Source organism: Martes martes (assembly GCF_963455335.1).
Source record: "Martes martes genome assembly, chromosome: 13".
Taxonomy (NCBI): domain Eukaryota; kingdom Metazoa; phylum Chordata; class Mammalia; order Carnivora; family Mustelidae; genus Martes; species Martes martes.
In genome coordinates this window covers 49,449,511-49,470,409 of record NC_137901.1, presented here as the reverse complement: position 1 = coordinate 49,470,409, position 20,899 = coordinate 49,449,511, and the positions used below count along the sequence as shown (strand labels likewise).

The following is a 20,899-nucleotide window of genomic DNA, read 5'->3' as shown; positions in this document are numbered from 1 at the left end:
GACTCTAGTTTCTAGAATAAGAAACACTGAACATTTTCCATAAGGTACTAAATCCTATCCCTGATTTTTGTAATTCAAGTGTCAACAAATACGACTGGTAGGTATGAAAATCATACGACAAATCTGTAGCTTTCGGTTTTTTGTTGTTTTTTTTTTTAAAGATTTTATTTATTTATTTGACAGACAGAGATCACAAGTAGGCAGAGAGGCAGGCAGAGAGAGGAGGAAGCAGGCTCCATGCTTAGCATAGAGTCCGATGTGGGGCTCCATCCCAGGACCCCGGGATCACGACCTGAGCTGAAGGCAGAGGCCTTAACCCACTGAGCCACCCAGGCGCCCCTGTAGCTTTCGGTTTTATGGTGAAGTCGGTAAGTAGTCTTGATAATCTCCTTTTTTCTCCTTTTAAAGATCTCTACTTTTTATTTACTAAGGCTCCCTTGCAAATCTTTGCAAGTAAATTCGTTCACTTCTGAATGAATTTTTCTGAAGTCTTCCTTTCACAAACTCCAAATACATTATTTCTATACAGAGAAAATATCAAACATAAGAAAATACATAACCCCCCCCAAAATGTTATTTTTGAGACTTACTTTGTAAGCTGAGCTAATTCAAATTCTAATAATCTCTTTGCTTCCAATAAAGTATTTATTTCCTGTTTCATTTGCTTTTCTAGACCTTTTAAATTGTCTGCTTCAAATGCTTGAGTCTTCAATTCATTCTGTAATAACAGCCGCTTGTTTGATTCCTGCTCCAGTTGAAGGGACAGATTCTTAACCTATGAATGAGAAAAATAATTGGGATCTTAAATTTCACTATTTATTTATTTAGACTTACTCATTTGAGAGAGAGAGAGAGAGAATGGGGGGCAAGGAGTGGAGAGGGCAAAGGGAGAGAGGTAATATTATTTTCTAAAAGTATTTTCACCTATAGCCTCCCATTTTAAGTTTAAAAGACTATCAATATTTTGGTCCCCAAGTTTCCCATTACTACTCAATATGTCTTTTCTTCTCTGGATACATCAAGTCCTTTTTTGTCCTTCACTTACCTATCTTCGCTCATTAATCACTCTTTTATTAATATCACCACTGATAATGTTCCCTTTACCAACTCTGGCTTCTGACTCTCAGAAAACCTTTGAGGCCTTAATCAATATTTAAATAATGGTAATATCTCATCCCTCCTGTAACAAACCATAAGGATATAATATCATTTTATCTTTTTATTTAATGCTTTCTAAAAGTGTACCTTGTGCTTTCTATCAATATAAACTGGTCAAAACTCTGTGGTTTAACACTTTTCTTGAAATCTAAGAGCAACTGTTCCTCTTTGGGATTACGAGGTAACTTTACAGTAAAGGTTGTTGTTTTTCTTTTTTTTTAAAAAAAGGAGAATGCTCATGGGCGCCTGGGTAGCTCAGTTGGTTAAGCTGGTTAAGCCTTTGGCTCAGGTCATGGTCCCAGGGTTGGAACTGAGCCCTGCCTGGGGCTTCCTGCTCAGCGGAGAGTCTACTTCTTTCTTTCCCTCTGCTCCTATGGGCTCTCTCTCTCTCTCAGAATAATTAAAATCTTTAAAAAAAAAAAAAGCAGATGGTCAGATTCTTCAGGGGAGGAGCTATAACACTTCTACGGAGTTGTACTGTCATAGTGCAAAATGACACAGACCTTATGGTGTGAATGTTCACTAAACTATTTGTAGAGGAAAATCCTAGGAGGTAAGGGGGTAGTGGTGACCTCAGAGCAGTGAACACATATACATTCAGGTTATTTCACTCAAATCTTCTCCACGGTGTTCAAATTACAGATAATGACTTTTCAGTCATAACTTATGATTGTTTCTCTTTTATAAGATGAATAAAACCAGTACTATTTTTCTTACTTCATCCTCCATCCTTTCTTTATTTTCAGTCAAATGCTCAAGCTTCTGCTGAGATTGTTTCAGATCAACATCTAGCATTGAACACTGTTTCTCAATCTGAACAACTCTATTTTCAGCCTTCTCTCGAGCTTCTCTCTCTTCCTTCAGCTTTTTTTCCATTTCTGTGGAAAAAAAAAGTTATACATATTTTCATTTTCATGGGCTGTATAAAACAAATTGGTGCCAAACATCCCTACTGTTTTAGTCCTGGGATTCCAATAGAGCTATTCACTGCAGAAGTCCTAATGTTATTTGAAATTATTTGTATAGTAGGATCTCTAAAGGAAGGGAGTTATAAAGTATAATAAAGTAATAAAACTCCTAAATCCAGCCCATGCCCAATGAGATAAGAGATTATTCAGAGCCATTTTCAGACCAGAAGGTGAAAATATAGCTGGGAAAAAAGTGAACTAGTAAGAAAAATGGGGGTAGTGCAGATAAAGGAGAAAAATAAGGCAGTGGTTATTAATCTATACCTTGCATTGTTCCAGAACAGTGGACTTAAGGCTGATAGGAATTCTAATTTATGCATCTCTGATAAACAAGATTCCATGGTAGTACAATAATACCTACTTTAATCATTAGCAGAAGATACTAGCCTACAGTGAGGCTACTTTTGTGAGATATGGTAACTAAAGTTCTGAGAGGTTAAATTTCCAAGGTTTTAAACCTAGTAAGTTGCACCAAATGACTCAAACTTAATGAGTCTGCTTTTCTACTCTCAGAGAGTGACCTCAAGGTGATAAAACAGAAACCATTAGACTAGAACTTCCTCATCTTTCCCCCCAAACCTACAAACAACTTAGCCACACCAATAATCATCACCTCTTAATTCCCATCTCTAATCAAACATAAATCTATCCACTTCTGTTCTGGACTCTGTTCCTTCAATTATTTCATCTCTTCTCTGCCTCAACAATTACCTGCTTCCAAATGAATCATTGCCATCAACATAATAATCTTATTATCTCCCCTCCTAAAATATCCTCTACTGATCTCATATCCCTTCTCAGCTACCATCCATCTCTGTTCACAAACCTCTAAAAGAGTTATCTACATTTATTGTCTCCAATACCTCATCTACTACCCATTTATTACTTTCCATTTGGCTTCTATCTCCTGCATGCCAGTGAAACTGCTTTGTATGATAACCAATGACGTCCATCTTGTAAAATGCAGAGGACACCCAATGTTCATGTCTTCATCTTTACCGACCTTAATAGAATTCAATATACTGAACTCTCTTTCTCAATACTCTTTCCTCACTTTCTCAATACTCTTCAAGTTCTAATACCATACTCTTTTGGCATTCCTGTGACCCCTTTGGCTGTTCTTTCTTGGTTTCCTTTGCTGGTTTTTCCTCTTTTATCTTACCTCCAAATGTTAGACCACCTAAAGGGCTCCTTATGATTCCTTTTCTATTCTGCCTTTTTTCTTCCCTTAGCTGATCTCATCAAGTTCTGCATATAGCTCTATATGTATGACTCCTGAATTGATACCTCTCCTCTGATCCCCAGACTTGGACTATTTGACGTCTCCACCTACATATCTAATATGCTTTTCAAAGTTAACATATCTAAACAGACAACTTTATTTCCCTACCCTCCTAAACCCCTCCAATCTCAGTCATCTGAAAGTCAGAATGTATTAACATCTGTCCAGCTGTTAAAAAGCTTGAGTCTTGATTCCTCCTTTTTCCTCTTTCCATCCAATTCTTTACCAACTCTTACCTTCTGTATCTCCATTTCTTCCTAGCTCTACTACCACAAATGCCTACAGACTAGAGCCTTCTAGTTGATCTCCTTTTTAAACTGTTTTCTCTCTCAAAAGCATTTTCCACACAGTAGTAGGAGTGGTCTTTTAAAGACATAAATTACACATTCCAGCATAGCTCAAAACACTACAATGGCTATCCACTATTCTTAGAATAAGGGTATTAAACTTATCACCTCTTCTACCTGGAACATACTTCCTCCTGCTCTTTCAATGGATGGTTCATTTTGACTCGTTTATTTAGTTCAGAGAGGCCTTTCCTCAGAATCCCATCTAACATAGCAATTCCTGGAAACTATCACGTGCCATTTTCTTCATATTAATGATTACAATCTGTACCTATTTTCATTTATTTGCTTTTTTTGTTTATCTCCACCATCAGAATATCATCTCTAAGAGACAGGGTTCTTATAAGTCTTATTCTGTGGTATATATTCCCAGGTATGCCTGGTCTATAGTAGACAGCCAATAATTAACAAATGTGAAAGAAATAAAAGTAGTTTAATATGGCTGAATCACGAGATACACGTAAGAAAGTGCAGAGCAGCAAGGCTATAAAGACAGATTAAGTGTTAACTCAAAGATTCTTTATGTCATGAGAAGTCTGACATGTATCTTGCAAACACTGAAAAGACAAAAGGATTTTAAGAATGACTAGCACAGTTAAGATTTTAATTTCACAAAGATCACTCTGGCCTAAGTGGGAATAATAGATTGACAAGCAGAACAATTCCTGGCATAGTAATAATTAAAAGTTTACTGCAACAGATCAAGCAAAGTGATGACATCACCATGAATTAAAAGAGAAAAGGAAAAGAGGAATATATTGTTTATATCACTTGGAAGCAGAAATGCTGAATGATTCCAAGACTTCTGGCTTGGGTTCCTGGATGCTGAATATCACCACCTTTAACCATAATAATAATATTTCCCAGTTACTGAAAACTTTCTTTTTTCTTTCCATTTATTTATTTTAGAGAGAGAATGTGCAAGTGGGGGGAGGGAGAAGGGAGGAGGGAGAGGGAGAGAAAACCTTAAGCAGACTCCCCGCTGAGTGCAGAGCCTGATGCTGGGCTTGATCCCAGGACCCTGAGATCATGATCTAAGCTGAAATCAAGAGTCAGTCGGGGCGCCTGGGTGGCTCAGTGGGTTAAAGCCTCTGCCTTTGGCTCAGGTCATGATTCCAGAGTCCTGGGATCGAGCCCCGCATCAGGCTCTCTGCCCAGCAGGGAGCCTGCTTCCTCCTCTCTGTCTCTTTCTCTGCCTGCCTCTCTGTCTACTTGTAATCTCTGTCTGTCAAATAAATAAATTAAAAAAAATCTTAAAAAAAAAAGATTTATTAAAAAAAAAAGAGTCCGTCAAATGTTTAACCAACTGAGTCACCCAGGATCCCTCCATTGATTGAAAGCTTTCTATGTACAGGCACTTTACATGCATTTGTTCACTTAATACCTTTTTAATAGTCACAGAGTAGCTTTGTTTGATTGATTCCAAGCCTGGACTGCTAAAAATTATACAGCCATCAACTAGCATCATGAGAGTAAGAGATAAGAGTAGGTTTGACAGATAAAATCACATGTTTTTCCCTTGAATGAACTGAATTTAATATGTTTTTAAAATATTTTATTTATTTTGAGAGAGAATGTGCAAGTGGGGGGGAGGCAGAGGGACAGAATCTCAAGCATATTCCCACAGAATGCAGAGCCGACATGGGGACATGGGGGCTCAATCTTATGACCCTGAGATCATGACCTGAGCTAAAATCAAGGGTCAGACACTTAACTGACTGACCTACCCAGGCGTTCCTTGAAAGAACTGAATTTAAAGTGTCAAGTGACACTTGCAGATTGTAGCTGGTTATGAAGAAGTGCAAGGTGAAAAAAGGAAAATGCCTCTTTCTAAAAGTCTGGCTCTAAAGGGATGGAATAAAACAATGGCAGTTAGTAAGGATCATGTATTACTACAGGGGTTTTACTTTCTTTTTTTTTTTTTTTAAGATGTTCTTTATTTGAGAGAGGGGAGAGAGAGAGCTCAAGTGGGAGAGGGGCAGAAGGAAAGAAGCAGCAGACTACCAGCTGAGCAGGGAGCCTGATGCAGGGCTCGATCCCTACCTGAACCTAAGGCAGGCATTTAACCAACTGAGCCCCCCAGGTGCCCACCCTTTTTTTTCTTTTTAAATGGAAGAGACTTGCACATGTTCATAAGAAAGGATTCAGGGGCATCTGCGTGGCTCAGCTGGTTAAGTAGTCTGCCTTTAGCTCAGGTCATGATCCCAGGGTCCTGGGATCCAGCCCCACAGCAGGCCCCCTGCTCAGTGGAGAGCCTGCTTCTCTCTCTCTGCCCCTCCCCACTGCTCATGCGCTCTTGCTCTACCTCGAATAAATGAATAAGATCTTAAAAAACAAACAAACAAGAAAGGATTCAGTAGAGGAAAAGGGTCAAGGATAAAGAGGAGGAAAGAGAGAAGATGAAATAGGAAGAGACTAGATCTAAGTACAGCTAGCACAGATTAGCCAGAACAAGAGGAGGATCAATATCTTCTAAGATGGAAGACAATGAAGAGGAGTAAAGAAGAAGACAGGCTGATTAAGAGAACAGGACTTTGGGAGTTCACACCAATGCTTTCACTATTTCTTTTTGAGATAAAAGTTCACCTAAAAGTGGAGTGATAAAGAAATGGCATATACATCTGAGAACAGAAATAAAAGTCTGAGAGAAGGACAGTGAATGATATACTAAAAACTAACAGCTCAAATGAAGTTGGAGATAATGCATTGGGCTAAGCCCCATCTAAAGAATTACTTGAAGTGAAGAAAGTCCTTGGTTGGTCTGCTCTAAGGTTGTGTTTAGAGGCATACCCAGTACAGTGGAAATACAAAGAAATTAAGAAAATTGAAGGTACAAAGCAAGAAAGCAAAGGAACAAAAAGACAATGAGTTCCAGAATGGATCAGGAAGAAAATAAAGGAAAGGGCTAAAAAATACTAGGACCTAAGAGAGATTCCAATGACATGTATAGGAAATGGAGGGTAACAGAATGAGGGGAACTAGAACGAGAAATTTAATAAAATGGAAGGTATTGCAGCGCCTGGGTGGCTCAGGCTGGGTGTCCCAGGTCTTGATTTCGGCATGATCTCAGGGGTGTGAAATTAGGCCCCATATGAAGAAGGAAGTCTGCTCTAGACACTCTCTCCCTCTACAACCCCTGCAGCTAAAATAAATAAATAAATAAATAAATCTTTTAAAATAAAAGGAAAAAAGAAGGGATCAAAAGAGAAAAAAAGAGAAGTATCTTTTTATTAGATCATAATTTTATAATTTCTAAGTGTTTATACTATTATAAAATGAAATCTTAAATACATTCTTTTGGTAGGCATTATTTAAAAAATTAATCATGTAGAAAATATTAAAACTGACACTTACCACACATTGCAACAGACTTTGCCTCTTCAATAGATTGATGTTTGTCAGTTAAACGAGCTTTAGTTACTTTATGTTCATTTACCTCTTGTTCTAAACGTTGTTGTAATGATTTAAGCTTATAGTTTAAATCTATCTCTAAATTATTTTTTTCCTGTAAAATGAAAATGAGTTATATAATACACTATGCAAAAGACGTATTATTAAATCTTACATTATTTAATATTCTATAACAGATAATATATGAATCACATGGGCCTGACATGTGACACCATATTTACTTAAATATTTTTATTTAGGACATAATTTTATTTTTCATACTTTCTTGTATATTTCATATTGTTTCTAATGTCTTACTTTAAAAAACATGATAAGCACATACAAGTAAAAGCAAAATGCTACCCCCACCACTCCCGGAAGGGTTGTGGTGGTGGTTATATTCAAGAGGGCTCAATGTTAGGATCAGAAATAAACAGGACAATTCTTTGGTTCATTAAAAAAATATTTGCTGCTACTTTAAAAAAATTTAAATTCAGATTTAAATCTACATTAATTTACATTAAATTACGATTAAATAAATCTACACCTAGATTTACATTGCCTTGACAAAAGGAAAGGTCAAAACATATTCCATTTGTTTGGGTGCATCTTCTACTCTTCCATCTTTCATCCTACATCCACATTTACATGGCTTAGATGTACTACTCTGATTACCACAAAACATGTCCAAAGGACAAAATAAGTGGTGCATTTTCTGATTATTTATCTGAGGATCTAGTAAACCTATATTTCAGGGAGGAATTGAAAAATGTGAGAGCCAGATCTGCATATTATCTATTTAATCCTTTTCTTAGCAAGGTAAGGACAGAGGATAACCAATGATATTTCTGATTAGTGAGAAAACTATAGACAAAGAGCAAACATATATGCTCTTTACTACTTTGCTAACTTTCACCAATAGAATGGAAAAAGCACACATGGTCTACCATATAGCTATCCTTTGTTTTCTTTTTTCATAAGGCTAGTAAGGTTCAGCACCTTCATCTTACCCAAGTACAAAAACATGGGAGAAAAATTCTACATGAAAAGATATTTCCAGGGGCGCCTGGGTGGCTCAGTGGGTTAAAGCCTCTGCCTTCAGCTCAGGTCATGATCCCAGGGTCCTGGGATCGAGCCCCGCATCGGGCTCTCTGCTCAGCAGGGAGCCTTCCCTTCCTCTCTCTCTGCTTGCCTCTCTGCCTACCTGTGATCTCTGTCAAATAAGAAAAAATTAAAAAAAAAAAAAAATTTCCAAGCCAAAGTAATTTGTGATGATCAGATAATGTCAAACATCTTCAAGGTTAAAAACAAAACAAAAAAAAAAATAGCACAATAAAAAGCACTAAACACACATATACCCTCACAAAACCACCACCAACTATAAAAAGTTTTAGAAATGAAAGTTTACAAATATTAGGAATTAAGAATGAAAGCTATTTTATAAAAATACATTATAATATCTGATAGCCAGTACACAGTATCTCATAATTGGCACATGTTAAATCGTTTACCTTTTCTGAGTGATTAAGCATATCTTGAGCTTCTTTTCTTTCTCCTTCCACTCTTTCAAGATTATGTTTGAGATGCTTCACCTCCTCTTGTAAAGATGTAATTCGAGCTATTAAGTGAGAAGAAAGTTCAAGTCACAAAGTCATCAAAAAAAGAGTTTGTTTTTCTTTTTCAGCATGATCATTAAGATAAAAAAGTTTTAGGGGCACTTGGATGGCTCAGTTGGTTAAGCATTGGACTCTTGGCTTTGGCTCAGGTCATGATCTCAGGGTCAAGCCCCAGACATGGGCTCCATACTCGGCACGGAGTCTGCTTGAGATTCTCTCCCTCAACCTTCCCCCAGAGCTCACGCATGCTCTCTCTCTAAAATAAGAAAGAAAAATCTTTTTAAAAAGGACAAAGTTTTAAAACTTCCTGATTAGGTAGAATTTATTAAGTTATAAATTACTATTAAATTTTAATTATCAAAATATTATATTTTTATTTATAATTAATTTATTTGATGTTTTCTTGGTAATATATACAATAACTATAATATGCAGTAATAAAAATGTTAAGGCTCACTGGAAATCATCCAGTATATATTCCTCATTTCACAAATGATCAGAGATGGAGTTTGAGCTTGGTCCAGAAATCAGACAGGAGTCCTTATTAAGTGTTCTTTTCCATCATATTAAGAGTAAGACCCTTTAGTTAAGGCAAGTATTCAGTAGTCTTTATGTGCCAGACATTCTGAAAAGCCTTTAATTACTCTTAAGCTCAATGAAGTCATACTCTGTTTTTTATAGGAAACTGAGATTTAAGGAATTCAAGTGCTCTAAACGACACTCAGTTTTAACATACTACCTCAGGCTCATGAGGTGAGCATGCCATGCAATGATGGCAACTTAAATATTTAGTAACTCTCTTCATTAGAACATGCTTGAGGCCTTACATGTTTTTAATGCATAAGTATTTAATAAACGCACAAATTTAACTAGATTTAACACAGAATCTAGTTTTAATGAATATAATTATAAGTAAGAACCTATTTTCTTATTCTGTGATTCAAAGCAACCTAGGATTCAACAGGAAATGGATAAAGCAACCAAAAAAACCCAGGAAAAATCCTATACTGCTCTAAGTTCAGTGTTTAACTTGCTGGACCTGCCAAAGATTTCAATGTTCTCTACCTGCCTCTATATTTTAGTGTTTCTGAACTAGTTCTTTAATGAACAAATGACTATCACATCTTTGGCACCTGATAATGCTTTGCTGGGCTAGTTCTAGGATTGAGAGAGCAATGAAACAAATTTACACACAAATTTACAGATAATAGTGGCATTATGTTCATGTACAAGAAAGAAACCCCTGCCAGTTTCTTTCAAATGACTGAGGAAAAAATAAAAATTATGAATGTGTTTGTATGGACAGAGAAAAAGCTAGGATGGCAGTATGTTTAAATGTTGAAGTACTAGCAAAAAAGTGCCTCCTTTAGTATTTAAAATAAATAATAGTCTTTAAGTATCTGTACAAAGATAGTAATTTCAGGTTAAACAGAATTTTTCATGTAGAATAAGATTAATATAAACCAACTCCTAAGAAGAAAAAGTAAGAAAAATATAGATGATGAATCCTATACAGAATCCTAATAAGCTTATGAAAGACATATTAAATAAAATATAGTTTATTTTCTTCATTTACTCTATTTTTAAAAACATGCTAAGAAAATATAACTTGTGTAATCCATAAAAACAAAGAGGCCTCATATATAAAAATTATAAAAATATTGTGAAAGGAATAAGAACCAAAATTTCAGGTATCATAACACAAACTGACTGAAACATTTAAGCTTCTAGAAGAGAACAGGGAGTACCTTCATGATTTAATCAAACAATTCAACAGGCCACAATAAAGGTAAAAATACAAACTGGACTACATTAAAAAGAACAAAAGTAAGACCTCCTGTTCATAAGCAGACAGCATTTAAAAGTGAAAAGGCAAAACAAAGGGAGAAAACAACTATGATACATGTATTTGATAGAGGACTAATACCTAGTGCTCATACAAACCAATAAGAAAATGGCAAACTATCCAATTAAAAAAAAGAGGCAAAAGACATGAACAGCACATCACTAACTATCAGTAAACATGTAGAGCTGCTCAATTTTAGACACCAGGAAAATGCAAATTAACCCATAAGGAAATACCATCAAACCCCATTAGAATGGCTAAAACATCAATGCTGACAAACTCAGTGGGGAATGACTATTGTCCTTAATGAGGAAGTAGAGCAACTGGAACTGTCATACACTCCTGGTGAATGTAAACTGGGGTAGCTACTTTGATATATACAGGCATACCTGGAAATTCTGTGGGTTGAGTTTTAGACCACAGCAATAAAATGAGTATCTCAGTGAAGTCAATCGAATTAATTTTTTGGTTTCCGGGTGCATATAAAAGTTACACTTACACTACACTCTATAGCCTATTAAGTGCACAATAGCATTATGCCTTAAAAATGTATATACCTTAATTTAAAAATACTTTTTGCTAAAAAATAATGACTATTATCTGAGCTTCCAGGAGTCAATCTTTTTGCTGGGGAGGGTTTTGCCTCCATGTTTTGGCTGCTGATCACGGTGGGGGTTGCTAAGGTTTGGGGTGGCTGTGACAATTTCTTAAAATGAGACAACAATGAAGTTTGCCATATCGATTGACTCTTCCTTTCACGAATGACTTGAATCTCTGCGGCATGAATGCTGTTTGACAGCATTTTACATGCAGTAAACACAGTAAATGCTGTTTGACAGCATTTACCCACAGAACTTCTTTCCAAACTGGAGTCAATCCTCTCAAAGCCAACCACTGCTTTTGTTTAGGAAAGATTCTAAATCCATTATCGTCATCTCAACAATCTTCACAGCATTTTCACCACGCGTAGATCCCCTCTCAAGAAACCACTCTCTGCTCATCCATTAGAAGCAACTCCTCATCCATTCAAGTTTGATCATGAGCCTGCACACCCTCAGGCTCCACTTCTAATGCTGCTTCTCTTGCTGTTTCCACCACATCTGCGGTGACTTCCTCCACTGAAGTCTAGAACTCCTCAAAGTCACCCGTGAGTGTTGGAATCAACTTCTGAACTTCTGGTAATGTTAATATTTTGACTTCTTACCATGAATCATGAATGTTCCTAATGCCATCTAGAATGGTGAATCACTTCTAGAAGGTTTCCAATCAACTTTTCCCCGATCCATCAGAACAACTCTCTCTATGGCAGCTGTGGCCTTACGAAACATATTTCTTAAATCACAAGACTTGAAGGACAAAATTACCCTTTCATCCACGAGCTACAGAAGGAATGTTAAGTTAACAGGCATGAAAGCCACATTCATCTCTTTGCACATCTCCATCACAGCTCTTGGGTGACCAGGTGTATTGGCAATGAGCAGTAATATTTTGAAAGAAATCTTTTTTCTGAGCAGTGGGTTTCAGCAGTGGGATTAAAATATTCAGTCAGTCACTTGTAAACAAACGTGGTGTCATCTAGGCTTTGTTGTTCCATTTCTGGAGCACAGGCAGAGTAGATTTAGCACAATTCTTCAGGGCCCTAGGATTTTCAGAATGCTCAACTTCAGAATGGTTTCAACTTAAAGTTACCAGCTCCATTAGTCCCTAAGAGGAGAGGCAGCCTGTCCTTTGAAACTTTGAAGCCAGGCACTGACTTCTCCCCTGTAACTGTGAAAGGCCAAGATGGCATCTTCTTCCAATAGAAGAAGGCAATTTCATCCACATTGAAAATCTGTTGTTCAGTGTAGCCACCTTCAGTAATGATCTTAGCTAGATCTTCTGAATCACTTGCGGTTTGTTTCACCTTGCACTTTGATGTTGTCCTTAAACCTCTGCCACGTTCAGACTTTTCTCCTGCAGTTTCCTCACCTCTCTCAGCCCTCACAGATTTGGAGAGAAAGTTAGGCCTGGCTCTGGATTGAGCTTTGGCTTAAGGGAATGTTGTGGCTCCTTTGATCTTCTATCCAGACAACTCAAACTTTCTCTCTATCAGCACTAAGATTGTTTTGCTTTCTTATCATTCATGTGTTCACTGAAGTAGCACTTTTAATTTCCTTCAAGAACTTTTCCTTTGCATTCACAATGTGGCTTACTGTTTGACACAAAGGCCTAGCTTTCAGCCTATTGTGGCTTTTAACATGCCTTCCTCACTGAGCTTAATCATTTCTAGCTCTTGAGTTAAAGAGACAGGCAACTCTTTCCTTCCCTTGAATACTTAAGCAGTTATTGTTGGTAACTGTTAATTGGCCTCATTTCAATATTGTTGTGCCTCAAAGAATAAAGGCCCGAGAAGAGAGAGAGAGAGAGAGAGGCAGGAGAAAGGCTGGCAGGTAGAGCAGTCAGCACACCCACAACATTTATCAATAAAGTCTGTGATCTTTTATGGGTGTGGTTCATGGCACCCCAAAACAACTACAATAGTAACACTGAAGATCACTGATCAGAGTTCATTATAATATATGTAATAATAATGAAAAAGTTGGAAATATTTCAAGAATTACCAAAATGTGACACACAGACATGAAATGAACAAATGCTGTTGGAAAATAGTGCTAAAAGACTTCCTCAATGTAGAGCTGCTGTAAATTGCTCAATTTATTAAAAAAGGCAGTTACATCAAAGTGTTATAAAGCAAAGATCAATAAAACACAGTACGTCTGGGGCACCTGGGTGGCTCAGTGGGTTAAGCCTCTGCCTTCGGCTCAGGTCATGATCACGGGGTCCTCGGATTGAGCCCCGTGTCGGGCTCTCTGCTCAGCAGGGAGCCTGCTTCCCTTTCTCTCTCTGCCTACTTGTGGTCTCTGTCTGTCAAATAAATAAATAAAATCTTTAAAAACAAAACAAAACAAAGCACAGTATGTCTATACTTGGGATATTTTTACTAAAACTAAACACATTCTATGACTCTGCCACTCCTAATAGTATACCAACAAAATGCACAGGTATGATAACCAAAAAAACATGTATAAGAAAATTCCTATAAGTGCTATTCATAATAGCCCCCAAATGGAAATTACAGTATACATGTTTTGCCATAGAATAAATGATAAACTGCAGTGGTCATACATAATAAATGGAATACCACATAGCAAGAACAACAAACCATTGCCTATACAACAGTACAGACAAATCTCATAAACATAGGGGTAATCAAATAAACCAGACACAGAGGAGTGTTTACTGCATGATTCTATTCATAAAAAGTTCAAAAACAAGCAATCACTAGTCTCAAGTGAGCATCAATAAAAATAATGCAATGGACTAACACATTTCAAATATATTAAAACCCAGGAGTTCATAAATATATTAAAAAATGTCACTGGGCATCTTTGGAGGATGGAGAATCCTTTACTAAAAGGAAAGAATCATGTATTTCATCTTCCTTTTATAAGCTATACCTCTATGTACTACATAAATGATGAGAAATGCTTATCTTTTTAGCAGTATTCCAGGTAACAAATGAATGAGGAATGATAAAAATTGGTCATCACAGCTGACAACTCTTAAATAGACACAGGATCTAGGCAACAATCATTAATGGCTACTCATATCACAAAATAAGACAGCCAGACTTTATCTGCCTCCTGGTGCTTAAATAATATTGCTTGTAAGTATTCTTCCAAAGCCCTACCTGAAATAGATCAAGTCTCCAGAAGTTCTAGCTTAAAGTACCAGAAGAGACAGACTAACATGTTAACTGACAGCAGTAGACAGAATCAGCAAAATTCAGATGTTCAATAAAATAAATTTTAACCCTTAATTTCTTCACATAACAGCAACAACAAACTAAAAAATAAAAAAGGGAGGGGGAATCTATAGATAAAAGAAGCCCAAGGGACACATTAATGAAATGCAATGTGTAGACCTTGATAGGATCCAAATTCAAACAAAATAAATACAAGAACAGCAAAAGATTATGGGACTGCTGGAGGAATGTGAGCACTGACTACCAGGTATGTTACAATACTATCACCTTTTTTCCAGGTTTCATGATATTGTGGTTATTTTTGTCTTTAAGAATCTTTAAGACATGCTGAAATATTTATAAACTAAACAAAGTAATGTCTGAGATTTGCTTCAAGAAAATTCAGTGTCAGAGGTTTGGGGTATAAAAAAAACAAGACTGGCTGTTAGATGATTACTGAAGCTGGATGTTGAGTACACTGGGTCATTATAATATTCTACTATGGTATATGTCTGAAATATTCCAAATTACAAAGTTAAGAAACCGACTAAGCAATAGTTTTTTAAAAATCTTTTTCAAATGGCTAATTAAAAAAAATATTTTTTTTGCATTTCAATCTAAGAATCATTAACTACTAGATGAAGAGCTTATAATTTCATTTAAAATTTTTATTCCTTCATGACATTTCAATCTTTGTCCACTTGACATCCTAGACTTTTGGAATCCAGCTTTTGTCTGCTACAGCAGCCTTCCTGAAATACAAGTCCAGGTGTTGGCAAACTTCAGGCCCTCAAGCTGTTTTTCTATAGACATGAAGCTAAGAATGCTTTTTTTGTTTTTTAATTTATTTGACAGACAGAGATCACAAGTAAGCAGAGAGGCAGGCAGAGAGAGAGGGAGGGGGAAGCAGGCTCCCTGCTGAGCAGAGAGCCCTATGCGGGGCTCCATCCCAAGACCCTGGGATCATGACCTGAGCCGAAGGCAGAGGCTTTAACCCAGGCGCCACCTGCTTTTTCATTTTTAAAGGGTTGTAAAAAGTGAAAAAGAAGAATATATAACAGAGATACATATGTGGCCTACAAAGCCTAAAACAGTTACTAACCGTGTTTTAGGAGTCATTTCCCATACATACAAAGAAGCTTCTGCCTACTATGTATACATGGAAGACATTCAACTAAGAAATAACCATGACCTTGTCAGAAGCCCAACATCAAACTATGAGAAATTTATACCTGAGGGACCTGAAATTCCTTATGAACTATAAAGAATTAATATAGAAACTAAGTTCTTTTTTACTATGATGTATCTTTGTGTATATGTTGAACCTCATGTAAATTGTGTGCATTTTTAAATGCATATGAGCTCTGAGTCACATTTAAATTAAAAACTAAAATGAAGTTTAGGGAGCAATGAAAAAGGATAAACACCAACAATAGCATGCTATAAACTTTCCTTAACTTCACCAACATCTAAAAATTAGATTCAGTTAAAACCATTGTTGATAAACATATGGATCATGGTCTCTTCCTTGAAAGCAAAACACTTCAAAGTTCAGTCATACCCAAAAGATCACAGACTTAAAGAATTTTAAAACTGGAATGATATCTGAGTCACCTATGCTAATTTCTCTGGTTTATAGATACAGAAGGCAGGTGAAGTGACTTTCACACAGGTAGTAAGTTGTATATAAAAAAGCTTGGAGGGGCACCTGGGTGGTGCAGTCAGTTGAAGGTCCGATTCTTGGTTTCCACTGGGGTCATGATCCTAGGGTCTTAGGATCCAGCCCTGCCTCAGGCTCCGTGGTCAGCGTGGAGTCTGTATGAGTCTGTTTGGGATACTCTCTCCCACTGATGCCCCCTCCCCCGCCCCTGCACCCTCTTTCTCAAATAAATCAATCTTAAAAATAAAAAGAAAAGCCTAGATAAGCAATTTAGGGAAGTCAAGTATGAAGCTTTTAAAATACATATATGAGGTTACTTTCTCAGTTTTATATTCAGATCTATTTTAAGCCTAGTCCCTGAGAAATAATATTGCACAATACTCCTCAGCTAAAAACCAAAGGGAGATCCTAATTTCCGTTTCCATAGTCACAAAAACTGACCCTAACCTCTCTCCACAGAATTATAGCTAATCATCAAGCCCCAAGAGACCCCAAACTATGTTCCCATCCCGTGACTAAGGTTAAGGACTACCCCTCCCCCAAATTTCCCCTGAGCCATCTGGCAAGTTCCCTGCATATCTGTTTTGATTAGGTAGTATGGATACTGTTGCTAATAGGAATAGAAAAATATGTGAGAAGTTGGTAGAAGCAGGCATCTTTTTGAAAATGAATTCATTACCATTACCAAAACTGTTCCTTTACTATTAGTTACATTCAATCTTTTTCCTTTTAGATTCATAAAGACTGCTGATATTTGTAGTCGTAACCTTCCCAAGAACCTAATCCTTTATTCTTAGTGGGATTCTGTTTCTGTAATTGAGTTTCTATTTTTGCCAACAATGCACAAGGAATTCCCAGGTTTTAATAGTGATAATCTTCTCTCTGGATTAGTCCCACTTTGAGTAAGGCTTTTGTGAATTAGGTACGTTTTAAATTAAGTTCTTAGTAATCCAGCTGTAAAATTGGAAATACCACATTACTGACCTCACAGGGGTGCGTGTCACAGTGAAGAAATTATACTATGACAGAAAAGTAAGCATTATCCTGAGAGAGAGAGAAACCACTTCAAGATCGCTTTTTTTTTTTTTTTTTGAGAGAGAGTGCATGTGAATCTCAAGCAGGCTCTAGGCCCAGCGCAGAGCCCAACGCAGGGATGGATCTCATGTCCCTGAGATCATGACCTGTGTCAAAATCGAGTCAGATGCTTAACCAACTGAGCCACCCAGATGCCCAAGATCATTTTCTTGGAGAATAATATGTTCAAAACTATTTTACTTTACACTTAAAAATAATTAATATGGTAAATGTTTTAGCCACTATTAAAAACAAACATTTAAAAACTATCTCCCATTGATGAAATGTGGCATTCACAGAGTGGAATATTACTCATCCTTAAAATGGAAGAAAAATTCTTCTCTTTTAAATTTGAATTTTTTAAACTGAAGTATAATTACAGTATTATAATAGTTCCTGGTATACAATACAATGATTCTACAATTCAATACATTACTCAGTGCTCATTGGCTAAGTGTGCTCTTAATCCCCTTCACCACTTATGTTACCCACATCCCTCTAGCAACCACCAGTTTGTTTTCTGTATCTAAGTGCCTATTTTTTGTCTTTTTTGTTTGTTCTTTTGTTTCTTAAATTCCACTTATGAGTGAAATCAAATGGTATTTGTCTTTCTCTGACTTACTTCAATTAGCATTATACCCTCATTCTTTTTTATGGCTGAGTAATTATTCCATTGTGCATATATATACATATATATATATACACACACCACATCTTCTATATCCATTCATCTATGGAGGGACACTTGGGTTACTTCCATATCTTGGCTACTGTAAATGTGGCAATAAACATAGGGGCACATGTATCTTTTTCAAATTAGTGTTTTTGTATTCTATGGGTAAATAACCGGTAGTGGAATTACTGGGTCATGTAATAATTCTGTATTTTTTCTTTTTTTTAAAGACTTATTTATTTTAGAAAAAGAGAGCAAGCACGGGGAGGGGGAGGGGTAGAAGGAGCCAGAGAGAAAACATCCCCAGCAGACTCCCCACTGAGTGCGGAGCCTGACACTGGCTCAATCCCCAGGACCCTGAGATCATGACCTGAGCCAAATCAAGAGCTGGATGCTTAACTGACTGAGCCACCCAGGTGCCCCTAGTAATTCTATTTTTAATTTTTGAGAAACCTCCACAGTTTTCCAGTGGCTGCACCAATGTGCATTCCCACCAAAGGTGGGAGAGGCACAGGAGGGATCCTTTTTCTCCATATCTAAAAAAGAAGAAAATTCTGATACATGTTACAACATGGATAAATCTTGAAAATATTACAATAAGACGAAAAACACAGATACAAAAGGATAAATATTGTATGACTCCTCTTTTATGAGACAGTCAAATTAATAGAGTAGAATGGTTGTTAGCAGGGGCTGGAAGGAGGGAGAATGGGGAGTTATGATTTAATGGGCATAGAGTTTTAGTTTGGGATGATAAAAAGGTTCTGGAGATGTAAAGTAGTGATGGTTGCACAAAAATGTGACTGGACTTTATGCCACTGAACTGTACACTTAAAAATGGTTAAAACAGTCAATTTTATATTATGTATACTTTACCATAATAAGAAAAAATATTACCTTGAAGGTCTCCAATCATCTCAGAATCATGACCTCTGTCTCTTCGTTCAGCTTCTAATACAGCTTGCAGCTGGTAATAGTCCTTGTCCGTCTGTGTCTTGGAATTCTCTAAAATTCTATTTCTCTCCTGTAATTCTCTGTTTAGGGACTCTAGCTGACTAACTGACTTACTCATCTCTGTGTGACTCTTCCTTAATCTGACAGCTGTGTCTGATTCTGTCCTAAGTAAGTCATTGGCTTCTTCTAGCTATTGAAAAAAAAAAAAAAAAAAAAAAAAGAGCAAGAGAATAGGTTTTTGACCAAAATACCAACTTATTTTAATTAATCATAATTTAAAAAAATCTTATTCCAAAAACTCACCTGCTTTTGTAATTGTGCCAGCTTCTCATTAGCAAGCTGTGAATTTTGACTGACTTTCTTTAAGTCTTCCAACTGATCCTTTAATGTAGAAACTAGAAAATGAAGGAAAAAATTTAGAAATTAGAAAGTTGTCATAGAGGAAACATATAAACCCCTTTAAAAAAATGAAATTTAGTCTTAGGCCACAGTCAGTTATATTAGGTCCACTCCCAAAGCCAACTTCCATCATGGAAGTATTTATACTCAAATTCAACAATAGAGAATGTAACAGATTTGTTTCCAGTGTTGTAATATTTCAAATTTTTTTAATACCTTAATAAAGTCAATCTATTAGTGAAACATTATAAACCTAGCTCTATTATTTATTTTTGAATAGCACAAATCTTTGAATAGTTCAATATCTGAAAAATGGGTCAAAATTCAAAAGGTACCAAATGGTCTGTGGTGTAGAATAAGCCTTCCCCACTCCATGGTCTCAGTCCCTCTACCTGTCCTCCTACGCAACAGTTATTACTTAATTCTTACATACTCTTCCTAAGACAGTGTCTATACCCTAAAACATAAAAACACAAACATTAATATGTTTTCGCATGCATTTCTATACACACATTCAAGCATATCTAAATAAGCTTTAAAAAAATTATTTATTTATTTGACACAGAGAGAGAAATCCCACGTAGGCACAGAGAGAGGGGGAAGGAGGCTCCCTGCTGAGCAGAGAGCCCAATGCGGGGCTGGATCCCAGGACCCCGAGATCATGACCTGAGCCGAAGGCAGAGGCTTAACCCACTGCGCCACCCAGGCACCCTCTAAATAAGCACTCATGTTTTAAACAATCTTTACTATTTTTTTCACTTAAAGATACATCTTAGACATAATGCTATAAATATCTTATTTATGTATCAGCATACATGTGCACAAGTGCATACATAAATTCCTAGAAATGAAATCACTGGATCAAAGGGTACAGAAGTAAAAGCTATTTTAAATGTATTTCTAATACTATTATGAAAACACATGAAATTTTAGTTAATGGTTCTCAAATGGCTGCCTGTTAGATAGAAGTACCTGGAGAGCTTATACAAGAAACCAAGGCCCAGGCCACATATCTAGATCAACTAAATGAGAATTTCTGGAGCTTAGGCATCAGTAGTCTTTAAAGCTTCCCAAGAGATTCCAATATGCACACAAGGATAAAAATCACTCTTCTAGCTAAAACATTATTACTGACTTTGATATGTTATACATTTATCTTGGGACATCGGTAATTAGTTTATGAGGTGTCTTAGGATTGTGGCTTCAAAAATATATCATAGGCCCTAAATTTAAGACAACCTCATGACAAAGACTTCAAGGACAGTGTTAGAAATTCCAGGGCTTTTCAAAAGTAGTAACAATTTACCTTCATTTTCTACATTCCTCCTTTTCTCATTTTCCTGTTCTGCTTTTCTCTGGTACTCATTAATTCTATGCTGTAGCAACATTTTCTCCTTCTCAATCTGAGAAACTGTAGATTCTAGGTTTCTTCTTTGATTCCCCTGAAAACATAAGGATACAAGTCATCATTGCAAGTTAAACTCTTTATTTAGAGGAATACTGTGTTCTTTAAAAATAAAACACACAAAGACTTAAGATGGATTTTTTTGTTTCAAAATCAGAAAATACCTGCTAATGACAACTTTCTAAGAACAGAATTAGCTAGCCTTATAAAGAGATAGAACCCCCTTTTCAAACCAGATATGGAAAATTTTTAGATTTTTAAATCCATAATATAAAAATGAACCTTATCAGAGAGCTGCTTTATTAGTTTAAGATAACCAGAGACCGTTGTATTACCAATATTT

At 36.4% G+C, this 20,899-nt stretch overlaps 1 protein-coding gene across 3 annotated transcripts in view; it reads right to left on the bottom strand.

Moving 5' to 3' along the window:
- ROCK1 (Rho associated coiled-coil containing protein kinase 1) overlaps positions 1 to 20,899 on the bottom strand; it is a 148,260-nt gene that overhangs the window by 32,219 nt on the left and 95,142 nt on the right. For all 3 annotated transcript variants that reach the window (XM_080821096.1, XM_080821097.1, XM_080821098.1), the window contains exons 14-20: positions 20,458 to 20,593; positions 19,056 to 19,147; positions 18,696 to 18,942; positions 8,657 to 8,763; positions 7,110 to 7,260; positions 1,876 to 2,036; positions 591 to 775 (exon numbers count right to left, since the gene is read on the bottom strand). In XM_080821096.1, the coding sequence (XP_080677222.1) occupies positions 591 to 775; positions 1,876 to 2,036; positions 7,110 to 7,260; positions 8,657 to 8,763; positions 18,696 to 18,942; positions 19,056 to 19,147; positions 20,458 to 20,593 (1,079 nt within the window). The remainder of the gene's footprint in view (positions 1 to 590; positions 776 to 1,875; positions 2,037 to 7,109; positions 7,261 to 8,656; positions 8,764 to 18,695; positions 18,943 to 19,055; positions 19,148 to 20,457; positions 20,594 to 20,899) is intronic.